The sequence below is a fragment of the Micromys minutus genome, assembly GCF_963924665.1.
Source record: "Micromys minutus genome assembly, chromosome: 13".
NCBI classification, from domain to species: domain Eukaryota; kingdom Metazoa; phylum Chordata; class Mammalia; order Rodentia; family Muridae; genus Micromys; species Micromys minutus.
In genome coordinates, this window is record NC_137982.1 from 55,406,594 (window position 1) to 55,422,099 (window position 15,506).

General features: G+C 40.1%; 1 protein-coding gene across 2 annotated transcripts in view; it reads right to left on the bottom strand.

Annotated features, from left to right (window-relative positions):
• Positions 1–470: 470 nt before the first annotated feature.
• Positions 471–15,506, bottom strand: part of TFPI (tissue factor pathway inhibitor) — a 39,225-nt gene continuing 24,189 nt past the window's right edge. For both annotated transcript variants that reach the window (XM_080927551.1, XM_080927552.1), the window contains 5 exons: positions 15,214–15,252; positions 11,746–11,922; positions 11,118–11,225; positions 1,738–1,917; positions 471–732 (listed from right to left, as the gene is read on the bottom strand). In XM_080927551.1, the coding sequence (XP_080783677.1) occupies positions 644–732; positions 1,738–1,917; positions 11,118–11,225; positions 11,746–11,922; positions 15,214–15,252 (593 nt within the window). In that variant the 3' untranslated portion in view covers positions 471–643. The remainder of the gene's footprint in view (positions 733–1,737; positions 1,918–11,117; positions 11,226–11,745; positions 11,923–15,213; positions 15,253–15,506) is intronic.

Sequence of the window (15,506 nt, forward strand, 5' to 3'; positions counted from 1 at the left end):
TTATTTAAGAATATGTTTAGTTTTATACAGTAATTGGTGTAATTGTTGATGGAAATATAGATAAAGTTTTTTTTTTTTAATTTGTGTGTGCATGTGTATCTGTGTGTATGTGCCAAATGGGTGCGGGTGCCCATGGAGCCCAGAAGAGGGCGTCAGAGCACCGGAGCTGAAATCACAGGTGGCTGCTCCCTACCCAAGAGCTGGACATGATGAGTTAATGTCCTATGGAAAAGACACATATACGCTTACCTACTCAGTCATCTCTTCTGATTTTTTGTGGTTTCTTAAGGAACTGTGTTCTATTCTCTTTGACAAATAAAAAAAATCATAATGTAGGATTGTACTTTCCTAACCGAAAGAGATTAACAAGTTCTAAAAAAGGAAGCAAATGCAGAATGACTCAGGAGACAAGAAGTGTAACAGTCAAGTTTATTTCTCACATTGTCAAAAATAAAATCGTTCGAGAAGGTTTAGACTGCCAAGGGAATGCTTGTGATTATAACCAGTGAAAAGTATCTTCCAATAGATGGTCACCAACGGCAACAAGAAGCTGGTGTGTAGAAGAGTAAAAGTCATAGTGAAAATACCGTATAGGAACATTTGTGAAACTGGTGTAAAAATGTTACATACTTATATCTTAGCACTAATCAATGTTCTCATAAATGACTTTCACGAAAGGCTTCTTTCGTCTTCGGGTCTTAATCAGTCCTTCTGATTTTCTTTTTGGGAAATCTACAAGAAGAACAATGAATGATAACAGTAAGAAGAGAGCACACAAGAGTTTATCTAAAATCCCTAAAGCCTTTCATTGGTCTCCATCTCGACCGCAGTCTCTCCTCCCTCCTTTCTTTCCAGTCCCACCCTGAGAAAGTCATTTTGCATGTATGAGAGTCACCAAAACTGTGTAAGTATACTATAATTCAGGTAAAAATACATGACCATCTCCATATAAGGATAGATTGTAGTAAAAACATGGTGATTGAGTAAAATTTTATTGAATTTCTATTTTCTTTTTATTTTATAATGTCAGTATTATATTCAGGGGGTACAGAATCAAAGTGTTAAGGTTTTGTGCATTAAAAGAGAGCTTTCAACCAGACATGCTGACTCATGACATTACTTCTTATATGTAAGGAAATATTGTTATTCCATAAGGTAAAGCATGTCATAACTGCAGCACAGTCACCATTCCAGACATCAGAGGCTGACGGGAAGCACGTCTTTCATGCCTCTTTTACACGCTCTAGTGAGAAGCACGGTCTTCCTTACCTCTTGTACACACTCTAGTGGGAAGCACATCTTCCTTACCTCTTTTACACACTCTAGTGGGAAGCACGTCTTCCTTACCTCTTTTACACACTCTAGTGGGAAGCACATCTTCCTTACCTCTTTTACACACTCTAGTGGGAAGCACGTCTTTCATGCCTCTTTTACACGCTCTAGTGAGAAGCACGTCTTCCTTACCTCTTGTACACACTCTAGTGGGAAGCACATCTTCCTTACCTCTTTTACACACTCTAGTGGGAAGCACGTCTTCCTTACCTCTTTTACACACTCTAGTGGGAAGCACGTCTTCCTTACCTCTTTTACACACTCTAGTGGGAAGCACGTCTTTCATGCCTCTTTTACACGCTCTAGTGAGAAGCACGTCTTCCTTACCTCTTGTACACACTCTAGTGGGAAGCACATCTTCCTTACCTCTTTTACACACTCTAGTGGGAAGCATGTCTTCCTTACCTCTTGTACACGCTCTACGACAGCCTCTTTTGGTAGTGAAATTATTACTGTTCCCCCCACATCCAGTGTACTTAAATTGGCGGCATTTCCCAATGGCTGAGTTGAAGTAGAATCTTTTCTCACTGGCTTTACATAATCCACTGTCTGCTGGTTCAAGACACCAGGAAGGGCCGTCATAGCCTAATAAACAAATAAAGAGATCAATACAAATAAATAAATAGTAAAAATCAAGAAAGCTTTTAAGTTCTATGCATAGTAAACCCAAGCCTTATTATGTCTTCCTTGCAGATTAGCTTTATAGCCTGTCTTCTGAATAAAGCAGAATCCCACAAAGATTAAAACACTGCAAAGCCTGGGGGGTTTCAATCACCAGAACATGGTTAAACAAGTGGTATTTCTCCAATGAACAAGACATGGTGCTTTTGATGAAAGTAGAGGCTGCGGTCAGTATTTACGTGAACACACAATTAAAACGAGTCCTGCTGAACAATTTATCTTCTGAAACCTCAACTCTGTATTTATAAATACATATAAGTTAGCCCATATGAAATAACCTATTTTCCTATTTACATAGTCTAGTAGGACACTGGTTTGGAATAGAGACCTTGGTCTGTCAGTGCGACCAGCAAACATTCACAAACCAAGAACATGCAACCAGGGTCATAATGACCGAAACCGCGGTGATATTAAGTCTGAGGAGAAAACCGGGGGAGCTTAGCAGCCCTGTTCAAGTCTCTTTAGTGATTTCTCTCGAGGAGGAGGAGCGGTAATTCTCAGCTCTCCAGCTATGCTTGGCGATGGGAAATGGAAGTGGGGCATAAGGTGTTGGATGGTGTTGAGCTATGGAGAAAAGTTTTAGTGGCCTTGGCAAGATTGTGCGATGTCATTCAGGACATGAAGGGGAAAACTGATAAATATCATGAGCAGGAGATCTGACGCTGAAGAATCCAGTGGCCAACAAAAGCAAGCGGCAATCTTTTGGCACATAAACCTTAAATGGAAAAATACTGTAAAAGAAAAGAAGCAAAGTGAGACAGCACATAAGAAAAGTCTTGGTCCGATATGCACATTTTTATCATCTCCTGCCTTCTAGACAGAGAAGTAGAAGCCAGAATGTCTGGCTACAGCAACTGACATTCTGAGTAAAGACCTGTAAGATCAGGGGGCACTGGGGAGATGGAGCAACGCCTAAGAAAAGACGTACAAAGGCAATGCGTGCAAAATCTAAGAGTTATAACCAGATAGAGAATGTTTAGTTTCATGTAGGTCGTTGGTTAAATACATAATCAGCGATTTTGAAAAGAAACCTTAAAGACGTTAAATCGACATCCGCTTAGTATCTAGTCTACTAGTCTTACATTCTGCTACTGTGCGCCTCTGAACACGAATGTGCTCCATGGTAACCGGGTTAAGAACATGTGATGGGAACAGGTTCTAAAATCCCCGCCACATGCTAGCATTTTCTTTCATGAATAGTCTGAGGAAGTAATCCTAAAGAAGAGAAATGGTGCGGCCGAGTCCCCCTATTGTCCACACAGCGCCAGTGGGTGCGGCCGAGTCCCCCTATTGTCCACACAGCGCCAGTGGGTGTGGCCGAGTCCCCCTATTGTCCACACAGTGCCAGTGGGTGTGGCCGAGTCCCCCTATTGTCCACACAGTGCCAGTGGGTGTGGCCGAGTCCCCCTATTGTCCACACAGTGCCAGTGGGTGTGGCCGAGTCCCCCTATTGTCCACACAGTGCCAGTGGGTGTGGCCGAGTCCCCCTATTGTCCACACAGCGCCAGTGGGTACCCTGTGTTTGCTCACCTCTCCCCAGTTTAAATTTGAGTAGTGAGCAGCTATACCCCCTTTGTGTCCTGAACCTCCAAAGCCACCACCCAGGTTCAGAGACAAATGTGACACACTAGAAGCAAGTGAATAATAAAACTGATAAACAGAAATTTATTACTTGCTTTCGGCTTTTTTTTCCCCCAGCAAACACCACATACACTTCATAACAAATTCTATGTAGGATGATGTATAATGTGTACGTTACTTTGACTTTAGTGTTTTCTATATGAGTTGTGTCAGTCCAGGGTAAGCTGCAGACAACGTATGTTAATGCAGCGATGTCTGTAACTGCAAAGTTAATTACGATGTTTTAATAGCAACACCCAGGCTACAGTCCCTGATGTCAGGACAGAAAGAAATTTTCATTCCCTGAGGACAACCACTTAACATGTGACTTGATACAAGTTTAGCTTCATAATCAAAAACAAGAAACATCTTTCAAAGTGGAAAGAAAAAAACAAAACAAAACCTCATTTAACTATTGCTCCTGCCCTGGAGATAAGATGGTGGCGTGTTAGCAGAAGTTAAAAGTTTACATCAAAGCTGAAAACTAGAACCAGAACTGCCATTTCTAGAAAAATACAAACTATGGAGGGATTAGTACAGGAATAGTGGACACATGGGCTCCAGATTCTCTCTTTCTTTAACCACCTAATAATCCAGAAATCTTTACTAATGGCCAATGATGTAAGAAACCAGTGGAAATGGGTGTGACACACCACAGGACTGAGGAGGTCAGGGGTTGTGTGAAAGCAAGCTCAGAAGCGTCATGAACCAACCTAACCATCCAAGACATCACATTTCTGCTGCCTATACATCATGCTCTGCATAAAGGGTCCAGCGTCATTCTGGGAGCTGAGGTCAGTGTGCTCACACACACCCTTTGTCTCGTGTCACACACTCACTCCACTTGGAGGCCTCTTCTCGAGAATGACCCGTGGGTGACCTCTGTTTGCCTGTCCCACTGTTAGTCCTGATACCATGCCTTGTCTACACAGATCCAGTACAGCGCACCTTTGACCCATTGACAATCAAGTTCCTAACGTTGGGGAAAACGTTATTTTCAGGACAGACTGCAATTTTAAATTTATCACCATGTATTATATACTAAACAAAGTTAAGTATTCAAAGATACAAAATTATTTTCAGTTTTGGCATCTTTCTATAGGATTTATTCTTCTAGAACATAAACTGTAGACCAAATTGAAATGAATTCATTGTTTTTTAGATTATTTTAGCTCTGACTACCATTTAATTACTTTATTATAAATCATAGGCTTAAAAGAAAAAGCAGTTTCTGCAGAATGTTTGGAGTCCTTGACTCTAGTTAAATTCTGAGAGGTGAGAAAATAGAATATTTTTGTATCCCATGAAAAGATAAGTTTGCCTGTGTTCAATTAAAAAATTTATTCTAGACATAGGTAGACACTCACCTATTTAAACTCCAGATATTGATATCTACAATAAAAGAAAATACGTTTTGAAGTAGTTGCACACTGTGATTTTCTGGTCTATGATTAGTGACAGAAATTTAGGTAGAATAAAAAGTTACTAACCTGGCCAGTTTCTGCTCATGTTCCAAAGGGACTTTAATAGGCAAATGTAGTCTATCTTGATCTTGCTTCAAACCAGGGTGAGTGGATTCCATCTAGAAGGCTTTTTTGATAGGTTTTATGCCAAACCACCTCCTTTTCCATATTTTTGCAGAAAACATTACTGTCTAGTGTGACTGCTAACATATGAGGTAGTGGCCCAGGGTCCACTTTACAAGTAAAATGCTTTATGTAGATTTACTTTGTGATTCATACAGTGAACTTTATATTTAATGCACTAAAGCTTTATTGCAATACCTTATGTCCACAAGTTTCCTGTGTGCACTTTTATTGTAACAAGCAAATTAGTGTTTATGAACCACTGCATGACCTGTGAACTTGTTTTCTTCTGAGAGTATTTTGGTAATTGAATAACAAGTCTTTCTTTTAACCCTATAAGTTATACTAAAGAGAAATATAATTTTATTACAACTTTTATAAAAATTTAATACCAACACAGGAAAAAATACGAAACTTCTTCATAATTCCCCTCCCCCAGTTAAGTTACTCTCAATAATTTGGTAAATGTCTTTTGCATGTAAAAACTACTCTATATATACAAATCTACATATTATTACCATCCTTAATAGCTTGTGACTATATATTTATATCTTATATAGGCATACATCCTTTAAATATGTACATAATATTCAACTGGTCCTACTAAACATCACTAACATAGAATCTGATGTCTTTGATTTTAAGATGGACTATTTTATGTATTACTAGGAAGGAAAAACCGATTATATTATTGTACACTATCAGCAATAAGCTTCGTCATGACTACCATCATATTAAATGTTGAAAAATGTATATTGATTTGTATTACATGTGAAGATACCATACATGCATACATATGGAACCACACACAAACATGAAAATGATATATGTTATCCACTGGGCAAAGTACTGAGAGACTATGTTATAAATAACTTCTGTAAATACAGTTTTGTCTGGTTGTGAGTTGAGTCATTTGCTAGGCTAAAGTTCTACAAAGTAAGGGTTTGCATTTAGCATATTATATGCTCTTGGACTCCTTCAGCAGAAACTTTACAGTCTTCTAATCATTTGCTAGATGATAATTTGTTAAATAAAATAAAATTTACTGACAACTCGCTGGGGATTTTTTTTCCTGTAGGATGTGATTCTGGTCAATTTTTACCGCTGTCCCTTCTTTCTGCATGTTTAATGTTCCTAAATTCTAGTGCCTGTTATGCAATAAAAACGATTGATTGACTATTAATTACTAATAAGTCCAGCTCCTTGAAGCGATAAAAGAAAAAAAACAGAGCAGACATAAACCTGCCCTGGTTGGTAACAGGCAATAAGGCCTCTGTCCCCTCTCTGTACAGGGAACACACATCCTCTCACTGAGTGTGAGCGAAGAGGAACAGCCCCTGAACCCGCAGAAACAGATACTCCCTTCAGCGTTGGAAAGGGGAAGGACTACCGGGCAATTGCTTTGAGGATGATTTTTCCTTCTCTGTGTAAACTGGGCACTTAGGGTGAAGTGTGAAAGTTGTACAGCCTGGGGACTTGAGATTGAAAGTCACAGAACAGACTGTAAGAAATCTTTCCTGGACAGGAAAGCCTACTCAGATTAATAAGGAAAGAGAACCTAAGTAGCTCTGTTTGCTCATGTCTAGATGCTGACTGACCTGTAACCAGAGCTCACTAACTTAGCTGAACTCGATAATTCTTCTTCAAAATGGCTTTAGACAATGACAGTTATGAAGTTCTCGTTAACATGTTCTTTTTCTTTTTCTTTTTTTTTTTTTTTTCAATTAAGCGCCTTATTAGAAGATGTATGTTTGGGGGAAACATACTTACAATCAGTACCGTCACACGAGTGCTAGCGTTTTCATCGTAAAGTACTGTGCAGAGGGTCTGGAGAGGCGGCTCAGCAGTTGAAGTACCTGCTGCTCTTGCGGGGGCCCCACACGGCCCTTCATCTGCGGGTCCACGCCAGGAACCGCTGCTGGCCGCCTAAGGCAATGCCCCCAGAGAGGCGCAGACACACATAAACCCCCATACAACACACACAAGATAAGGAAGCCTAAGAACACCCTACTGGGAAGCTGCACAGGGGCGGTCAGAGCTCCTGACTGACGACATTGTATACCAATCCGTGTCATCCGAGTGGCGGTTCATCCCTGTCTCCTGCATCACCATCAACCGTAAATCCTTTTAGACTCGCGATATGATTATTGCTTCAGGATAGCTTTGGGTTTGGATTCGTTTGAAGCAACTCATTATGTGTAATATATATATGTATTAGATTTAAACAGGATGAAAATTCGGTGTTTAATATGCTGGCCAGCTTTAATCAAAGAATGGGGCTCTAACAGAGAAACAGCAGATGTGGTTATCTGAGGGGGAGTATCTTAGCAAGCCTAGCCTAGCTAAGGAACAGAACACAACAAAGAGGATGAAGACGGTAAATGAGGGAGACAGATTTAGAACGCACACAAAAGGATGATGAGCAAGCGGCAGAGGCTGACATTGGGGAGGGGTCCTCCCCAGGGGAGACGTGGCAGCAAGTATCTCTACCCTGTGACCTGAGACACTGGCACTCAGCCTGGCTCTGTCCTGCCACACCTGCTGTAAGGTCTCATTGCTGAAGCTATTTATTTACCTGAATCCTTCTCCTACCTGGCAATTGAATCTGGAAAAAATAATCCTCCTATTTTAATTCTTCCATTTCCAGGTTCTGTTACAATTCCCATCAGCCAGATCATAAATTTCTGATAAATCTCACTTAAGTTAGAAAGCACATAAATTTATACCCCAGCTCCTAAAGGTGAATAGACAAGTGTCTTATGCCTCCAATAATCATAAATAAAATCCAAAGACACAAAAGATGAAATTTTATTTAATTATGCTTGAATTTTGCAAGCACTGCATGTTAATTCAGATAACTATAATGAATTAAGATTCCTCAATCTAAGGTTACAACATAAGTTGTATTAAGACTATTAAAATACACATTAACAGTATCTTTGAGTCACTTTTTCTATGCCATAAACCTAGGGTGAGTCAGGGTTGCCATCATCAGCACCAAAAGTCTTACAATTATCTTGTTAATGGCAGCACAGGAGGAAGTATTACGTGCTGTTGTATTATAGCTGAGAGAAACTGTATGCTTTTTTCCCAAGGGTACAAAAAGAGTCAGGAAAGTATAGAACTGGAATTAAGCTCAAATTCCATTCATAAAGCCAGTGTTCTTTCCCAGCATAAGACATCACTCCAAAGTTAAGGAAAAAGTCCTTCTAGACGAACTAACTGGACAAATATTTGATCAGATAAAGTTTGTGAAACTTCCCTATTTCTCATCAAGTCCCTTCTTCCCTTAATCTCCAATGAGAACGACCTGCATGTTCCTCCTGCACTGTAACATGCAAGGACTGGTGCTCATCAAGCCTGAACAAGAGGAGAGACCTAACTGAAACAGAAAACCCAGTAGGAGGCTGGAAACCAGCCTTGGGGGCAACAGTGGTGAGCCAAACAGCTCTCCAACATCTGAAGGCAGAAGCCATTTGACTGGCACGTTCGACCTGGCCTCATTCTAGAAATTGTAAAGCCCAGACCAGGCCTTTGTTTCTGGGATCAGATACACACCAGTGAGCACTCGCCTGGCATTCACACAACTGGAACATGGGAACACAGGCCTGTGGTACTGTGAGAGTTAAGAGCAGTGGGCTCCTTAGTGAGTGGCCCTCACCTTTCTGCACGTCCAATCGTTAAAGAGAAAAGCAACACTCATGATTATGAATTAGAATAGCATAGATTTTCCAGAACTCATTCTTATCCCTAGTCTGTCGTTTATTTGTTGTTATCAATACAAAATTCATATTCCAATATGAATTTTCCTGCTGTCTTAAGAGAAGAAAATCTAAACAAACTAAAAAGTATTAATTAAGCACTTTAGTCTGTATTAATATGCAAGTGAGTTTTTATTGTATAAATGTCACAAACTTAAATTTCTATCATTTCCTTCAGTACAAATTCCATTTAAAATAATCGGTTGGCACAGTCAAGTTGTCCATTTCATCTCCTGTAAAGGATCTGTTCGTGTCTGAGAAGCACTGGTCTGGAAGGCGCTGCTGTCTGGGGGCCACGGTTATCTTTGACGACACTCAAGATGGTCTTCGAAGAGCTTTACTGGGTAGGTAGGACGCTGTCTGTGATTTTGGCAGAGGATGCGCCACATTCTTGTTTCTTTCCAGTGATCTTAACAGGAAGTAGAAGGCCTGATGTGAGCTCTGCTAATTATAGAAGCCAACTGGCCAGAATGTCAGCACAAGCGCCCAGATCTACTATGCAGGAATACGTAGATTGAGACAGATCCTGTGCTTCTCGAAGGGAATACATTTGAAGACCACCATGCTTGCTTCAGACTGCTGTTGATGAGAGGATGTTTACAGCACTGCCCACAGCACTCGTGACTTCTGGGGTATGCATCTAACTATGTCATCCCTTAGCTGGTGGGGGATATTTTCTTCCCAGAAAACTTAAGTGACCGCAAAATTCCTCTGCACATAATCAATATCTTCCAAGAGAACGTATAGGTGAACGCTTTCTGCTGCAGACTTCTAACATGGACACATCAGTGATGACATTTGGTTATTGAATAGTTCCTCTGCCAATATCACTCCTCGTCCAGAAGGCCAGTGGATGCATACGATTATATGTGCTTCTTCTTGCTCACCATTTTCTATGTATGCGGCGTTTGGTCATATGCTGGATAGAGTTAGGAAAGAGTTTCCAGTGGCCACAGGGTCTTCTTTACAACATCTAGTCATTTCCCTGAACCTGGAGGCCAGCATGAAGCAGCATGGCCCTGACTCAGTACTTGGGCACTCTTTTTCTCTTTCAAAGACCAAGTGCTGGAGGCTGAGTTAGCAGTAGGCTTTTGAAGTCTAACCAAAGATGAGTTCTTTCAAAATATTATAAAGGTGATATAGTCCCAAGGCAGCTGTTAAGAGATGATGTATAGAAGCAAAGTGGGCTATGAGAATTTGAAAAATAATTAACTTTTTTCCAAGAATGATCAAGTGGTCTACCCACAAAGACCCTAAACCAATATGATCGGTCTCGCTTTCCTAGTTGTAAGTTTGCCAGTTAGGCATAGGAAAAGATTATGTTAACTATTAATTTTACTATTAAAACTTAATCAATGATAAGTATAAAGGCATCAAGTACTATTTAGATGTTATTCCATAAGACCAAAGGTAACAAATAATAGAATATACATAGAATGCTGTCCAATCCTAAAGACAAAAATGTGAGTACGTGAATGTAGAAGGAAATCAGAAAGCCTTGGTAATTAGATTCAGCATTCTTCCAACCACCATTTGTGAGATGAATGCCGGAGCACAGTCAGGCTATAAACTGTCATACTCCAAAATGTGTAGCAAAGTCACTTAAGCAAAGCAAACACACCAAGTGACAGCCATATGAAATGAATCTGGTGGGTAGCCAGAGTAAAGGCAGAGGAAGGGGGTCTCTGTACAGTAATGAGTCCATCAGTAAGAGGAGTGGGCCACAAAGAATATTCTGTGTAATGAACATGGATAATATGTTTATGAACAATTTCAATGGGAAGAACGTCTTGTATTTAAAAGCTAGTTTTTAAAAACCTGGGAAAGGGGAAAGCTAACTGAAAACATTGACAAATTCAAACAGAAATAAGACTAAAAACAGACAAAGAATACATAAGGACACATTTTCTACATGCTACATACGCAGAAGCCCTACTGCAAAGCATATTCTAAAAGACATTAAGAAAAATGATGCTTTTATGAGATTAGATGCCTTAAATCATCAAATGTTTATAATTTAACATGCCCTCAAATGATAAAACCATTAATTTAAAATATATAACTCTAATACATACACTCCTTCTATTGTCACCGTAATACGTCAGTGAAACAGTAATAATAAAAGTAAAATTCTTACCCTGACGCCTGGGCACTTCGGTAGACTGGGGAGTCACAATGTTATTTCCAGTAGTGGGATCGATTACAGTAGGTCGATCAGTTACATCCCTCGGCTGTAAGTCCTTCACTGTGGGGGTGGGGAGAAGCCAAAAGGAATTACTCTTTGAAAACACAACAGAATTTCATATCTTCACAGACAAGCATAACTGTTGGGTCAACAAGCAAACTTGTTGCAATTGAGTTCCCCTGCTGCTGTAAGTGAATGAACAAGGGGTTTTTTAATATATGTGCCAGGTAAGAGTCCCATCTGTAACTTTGTAGCTAGTGGCTAAAATGCTGCAACAATGAATACATATGGTTTTCTTTTTCTTACTTTTTATGGGTAATTATTAACCTCACATTTTAAAAGAATAAGATTTCAGCACTCCTGCTGGTTCTGCTGAGCATCTTCTGCAGTGCCCTGAGGAAAGTCAAGTACTTTATCTGAAAACATTGTGAAATTTAGAGTATCTGTAGATGTGTTAATTCTGTTTGTTTGTTTGAACACAATGGTGAATCTCTTTCAAACCTAATTTCTGTTGGCCCAGCTTCAACAGAATCTGAGTGCGTTCTCGGGGACGCCCACAGGCGAGGAGAAGCCAAGTTACCTGGGTCCTCACAGGTGCTCTTGCATTCTTCCAAAGTTTCGAAGTTGTTCCTGTTGCCCAGGCATCCGCCATACTTGAATCGCTCACACTGCTGTGACTGCTTGTTATAAAAATACCTGGTCATGAAACCTCGGCAGAGTCCAGGGTCCTCTTCCAAGAAGCAGAAATCTGGCTTTTCTAGAAAAAGAACGTCAGAAAGAAATTGTTTTCGAGTTGGAAATGATTTAGTTATTTCAATGAAATTCATAATTTACTCACTTAGAAAAATCAGTTTTAAAAATTTAAAGACTAAACCAGAAGATATTTCCTATCTCATTAAAAGTAAATAAAATGACTTTATTAAAAACTGAATCATTATCTATCTAGCCATTTTGGTGAGGAAAGTATATCTTACATTTTTTTAATCTGGTATTTTAGCTCTAACTTTCTTATATTAGATTACAGGGAATTTCATCAACATTTTCACGAACCAATAAAATAAAGATACTGGGTTATTTGATAATGTACTGCCCTGCTATAGAAGTATGGAGTGTTATAACAAGTTTTGCTTTCATTATTTCTGTAGTTCATGAAGAAACAGTCTCCTAGAGTGTTGGGAACCGCTAGGGAAGGAGTCCTGTGTTACCGCATTAAGAATGCCGTAGGGGATTTAAATTTTGGAAAGGATCTTAGAGGTACGGAAGCTGTCCTGGCTATTCTTGGAATTTCCTGAATGCTTACGCTGGGATTAATATCGTGCCCAGTATGGCATCCTCCCTCCCTTCCACCCTCTCTTTTCTTCTTCCAAGCATTGGACTGAACCAACAATGTAGAGGCAGAAAGGAAATACATGTTCAGGGATTAGAAAGGCTTTTGCAAAGTCTAAAATCCTTTCTTTGATCATGTTCCAAAACAGGCTAAACATAGCTGTCACAAAATGTGTAATATTATGACCTACATTACAATCTCTGTCTGCATGTGTACTGTTTAGAGAACTGAATCAGTGTCTTGATGTATTTCAATTAACAATCTTACCACACTTGAGTATTTTAAACAAAGTTTCAATTCCTTCATTTTCTCCTGTAGATGTATCTCTGTGGTAAGTAAAATGAACTATAATTCTCTACAAGCACCTTGTTCTCTATATCAGGAAGTCGTTGCTCACAGCGCTTTAAAATTTTTAAAAAGCATGCACTCCACACACTTCAGATACAGAGCCCAGAACCCCCTGAGCTGTAAATAACTCAAAAGCCCCCTCCCTCATAGTGCCAGAAAGTGCCATTGAAGCTTCCAAAGGAGGGAGGTGACCAGCAATCCTAGCCCGCCATAACATCTATGAACCGCAAGGACCAGCCTGACAGTGGCCCACGGAGGGCAACAGTGAACAGTGGTGCTCATATCCTGACGGTAACCAACAGCTCTGTAGTTAGACTTAACGCCTAAACAAAAGAGCAACTGTGTCTTCCAAATGCCCAGGCACATGAGACTTACAGTGATTTAAATGTAAAAGCTGCTTGGGAAAGGCAGGCTGAAATTCACAGTGAGTGTCCTTTGTGATCTAAAAATAAATGCACTTAAACCTTGAACTTATATATAAAGAGAAAAGGGAATATAGGTAGATTTATGCACACATACCAAGATATATTTAGTTTCAATTTTTCAAAAGAATTTTTTTTTAATTTCAATGGAAAGATAATACATTTTCTGTTGCCAAAAACACTTTGCCCTTGGAAGGATATAACCCACCAGTAAAAATAAAAAAAATAAATAAATAAATAAAAATTAAAAAATAAAAAAAAAAAACAGAGCTAGAGTAGGATTTTGTTTTTATCTTTTTAGGAGAATAAAAGCATCCAGCTAAGGAAGCTGAAACCACTGGACAAGTGAAATATCTGAAGAAAGCAGAGAGATCATCAGCAGAAAGGGTCCCAAGAAAATGAGTAAATTGGCCAAGTGGTTTGGCCCACCTCGAGCTGACCGCCTGAAATCCCAGCTAGGAGTTCTGGACTAATTTGGGCGCCGTGCCACCATCTTGCCGGAACAGCTAAAGGTGGGGACAGCCTGAATGGGCACTCCTTTCCTGCCTTGCTTGAATATTGTAAACAGGATTAAATTAAGTCAAGAGCAAGCAACCAGTTGACAGAAAGTGAAGATAGGTAATTAAGAAAAACCATAGAGGGCTGGAGAGATGGCTCAGCAGTTAAGAGCATCAACTGCTCTTCCAGAGGTCCTGAGTTCAAATCCCAGCAACCACATAGTGGCTCACAACCATCTGTAATGAGACCTTCTGTAATAAATACCCTCTTCTGGTGTGAAATAGCTACAGTGTACTAATATAGAGAATAAATAAATCTTTTTTTAAAAAAAAAGAAAGAAAGAAAGAAAAAGAAAATAACAGGGTGGCCTCGAACTCAGATATCTCCTGAGTGCTGGGATTAAAGTACACCACCGCCACCTGGCGATTTTAGGCATTTTTAAGTTGAATTTTGGGAAGTTATGTGTGAAGATTTCCAATTAGTGAAAGATATTTTCAACTGCTCCCCGAAGAGCGGGTTAAAACGTGTAAAATTTAAGTGTACCTTAGATCTCCATCTTCCCTTAAATGACAATTTTTTCAGGATTTTCAGGATTTTGAGTTAAACAGCTTGATCTTTTGGATACTTTCCTATTCAGTTCAAATGTCATAAATGGTAACCGGTTTAAATCTGTCTCTAGGCCTCTATTCAAAGCGGGTTGAATCTGGTGATAGTCACCTCCTGGACCATGCCGAAGAGGCCAGTACTGCAGGACTCCATAAACAGGAAACTGAAAACAGGCAGGAAAATAATGGAGCTTGGTTTTCTTAACACAAGGATACTATTATTACAAGTCCTGAAAGAGTAAGATCTAGTAAAAAGAAATCTTTATTCAAAATGTGTGCGCACTAAATATGACGGAGGTAATTATTGTTAACTTATCCATGCTCACGGTTGCATGCAGAGCCATTAACAACTCCAGAGCATACATCACCAGCGGCGTTTACTGAAGTCCCACAGTGCCGAGATTAACCATCGATTAGTGAAGAATGAGATAATCAAGGGCTGAGATTAAAACAGCCTGCGTGTCTCTAGGGCCACAGCGCCCATGTTCGTAAGCTGACCCTTTAGTACAGTTCTGCAAACTGTGGAGACCTCCAACCATGAAATTACTTCACTGATACTTCGTGACGGTAACTTTGCTACCGTTATGAATTGTAATGTAACTATCTGGTGTGTATGAAATCTGAGAATGCACCGCCTGGAGGGGTCGCGACCCACAGATTGAGAACCGATGCTCTAGATACTGTGCCGTAAATTCCCGTGGAGCCTTCCGGGTGAACCTTGTCTGCGGTCTCTAAGTTTACACTGTATCCAATTAGGAAACATCACCTCCTTAAAGGCAACCCCCAGCAGAGGGACAGAGAACCACGCGAGCTAGAGGCTGCTCGTCAGCGGTAAAGTGAAAGTGTACCTGCTCCAGATGCTGTCTTGATAGTTGTCGTTTTATAACCTGCAAAGGAGAGTGTGAGATAAGTGGCCATCGTGAACCATGTGATATTATTCACTCTCGACTAGAAGGATTACACAGTCCCCTTGACATTCCCCTCACACAGAATGTCGTAAGGAATCAAGCTTCGTGGAGGTTATTATAGCTGCCATTTCTGTCTCTCATTTCATCATTGCCGACCCTTGTTGTGTGAGTGTATGTGAAACTCGGGGCCTTACGGAGGCCAAGCAAACGTCTGTCACTGTGAACCCGCAGGT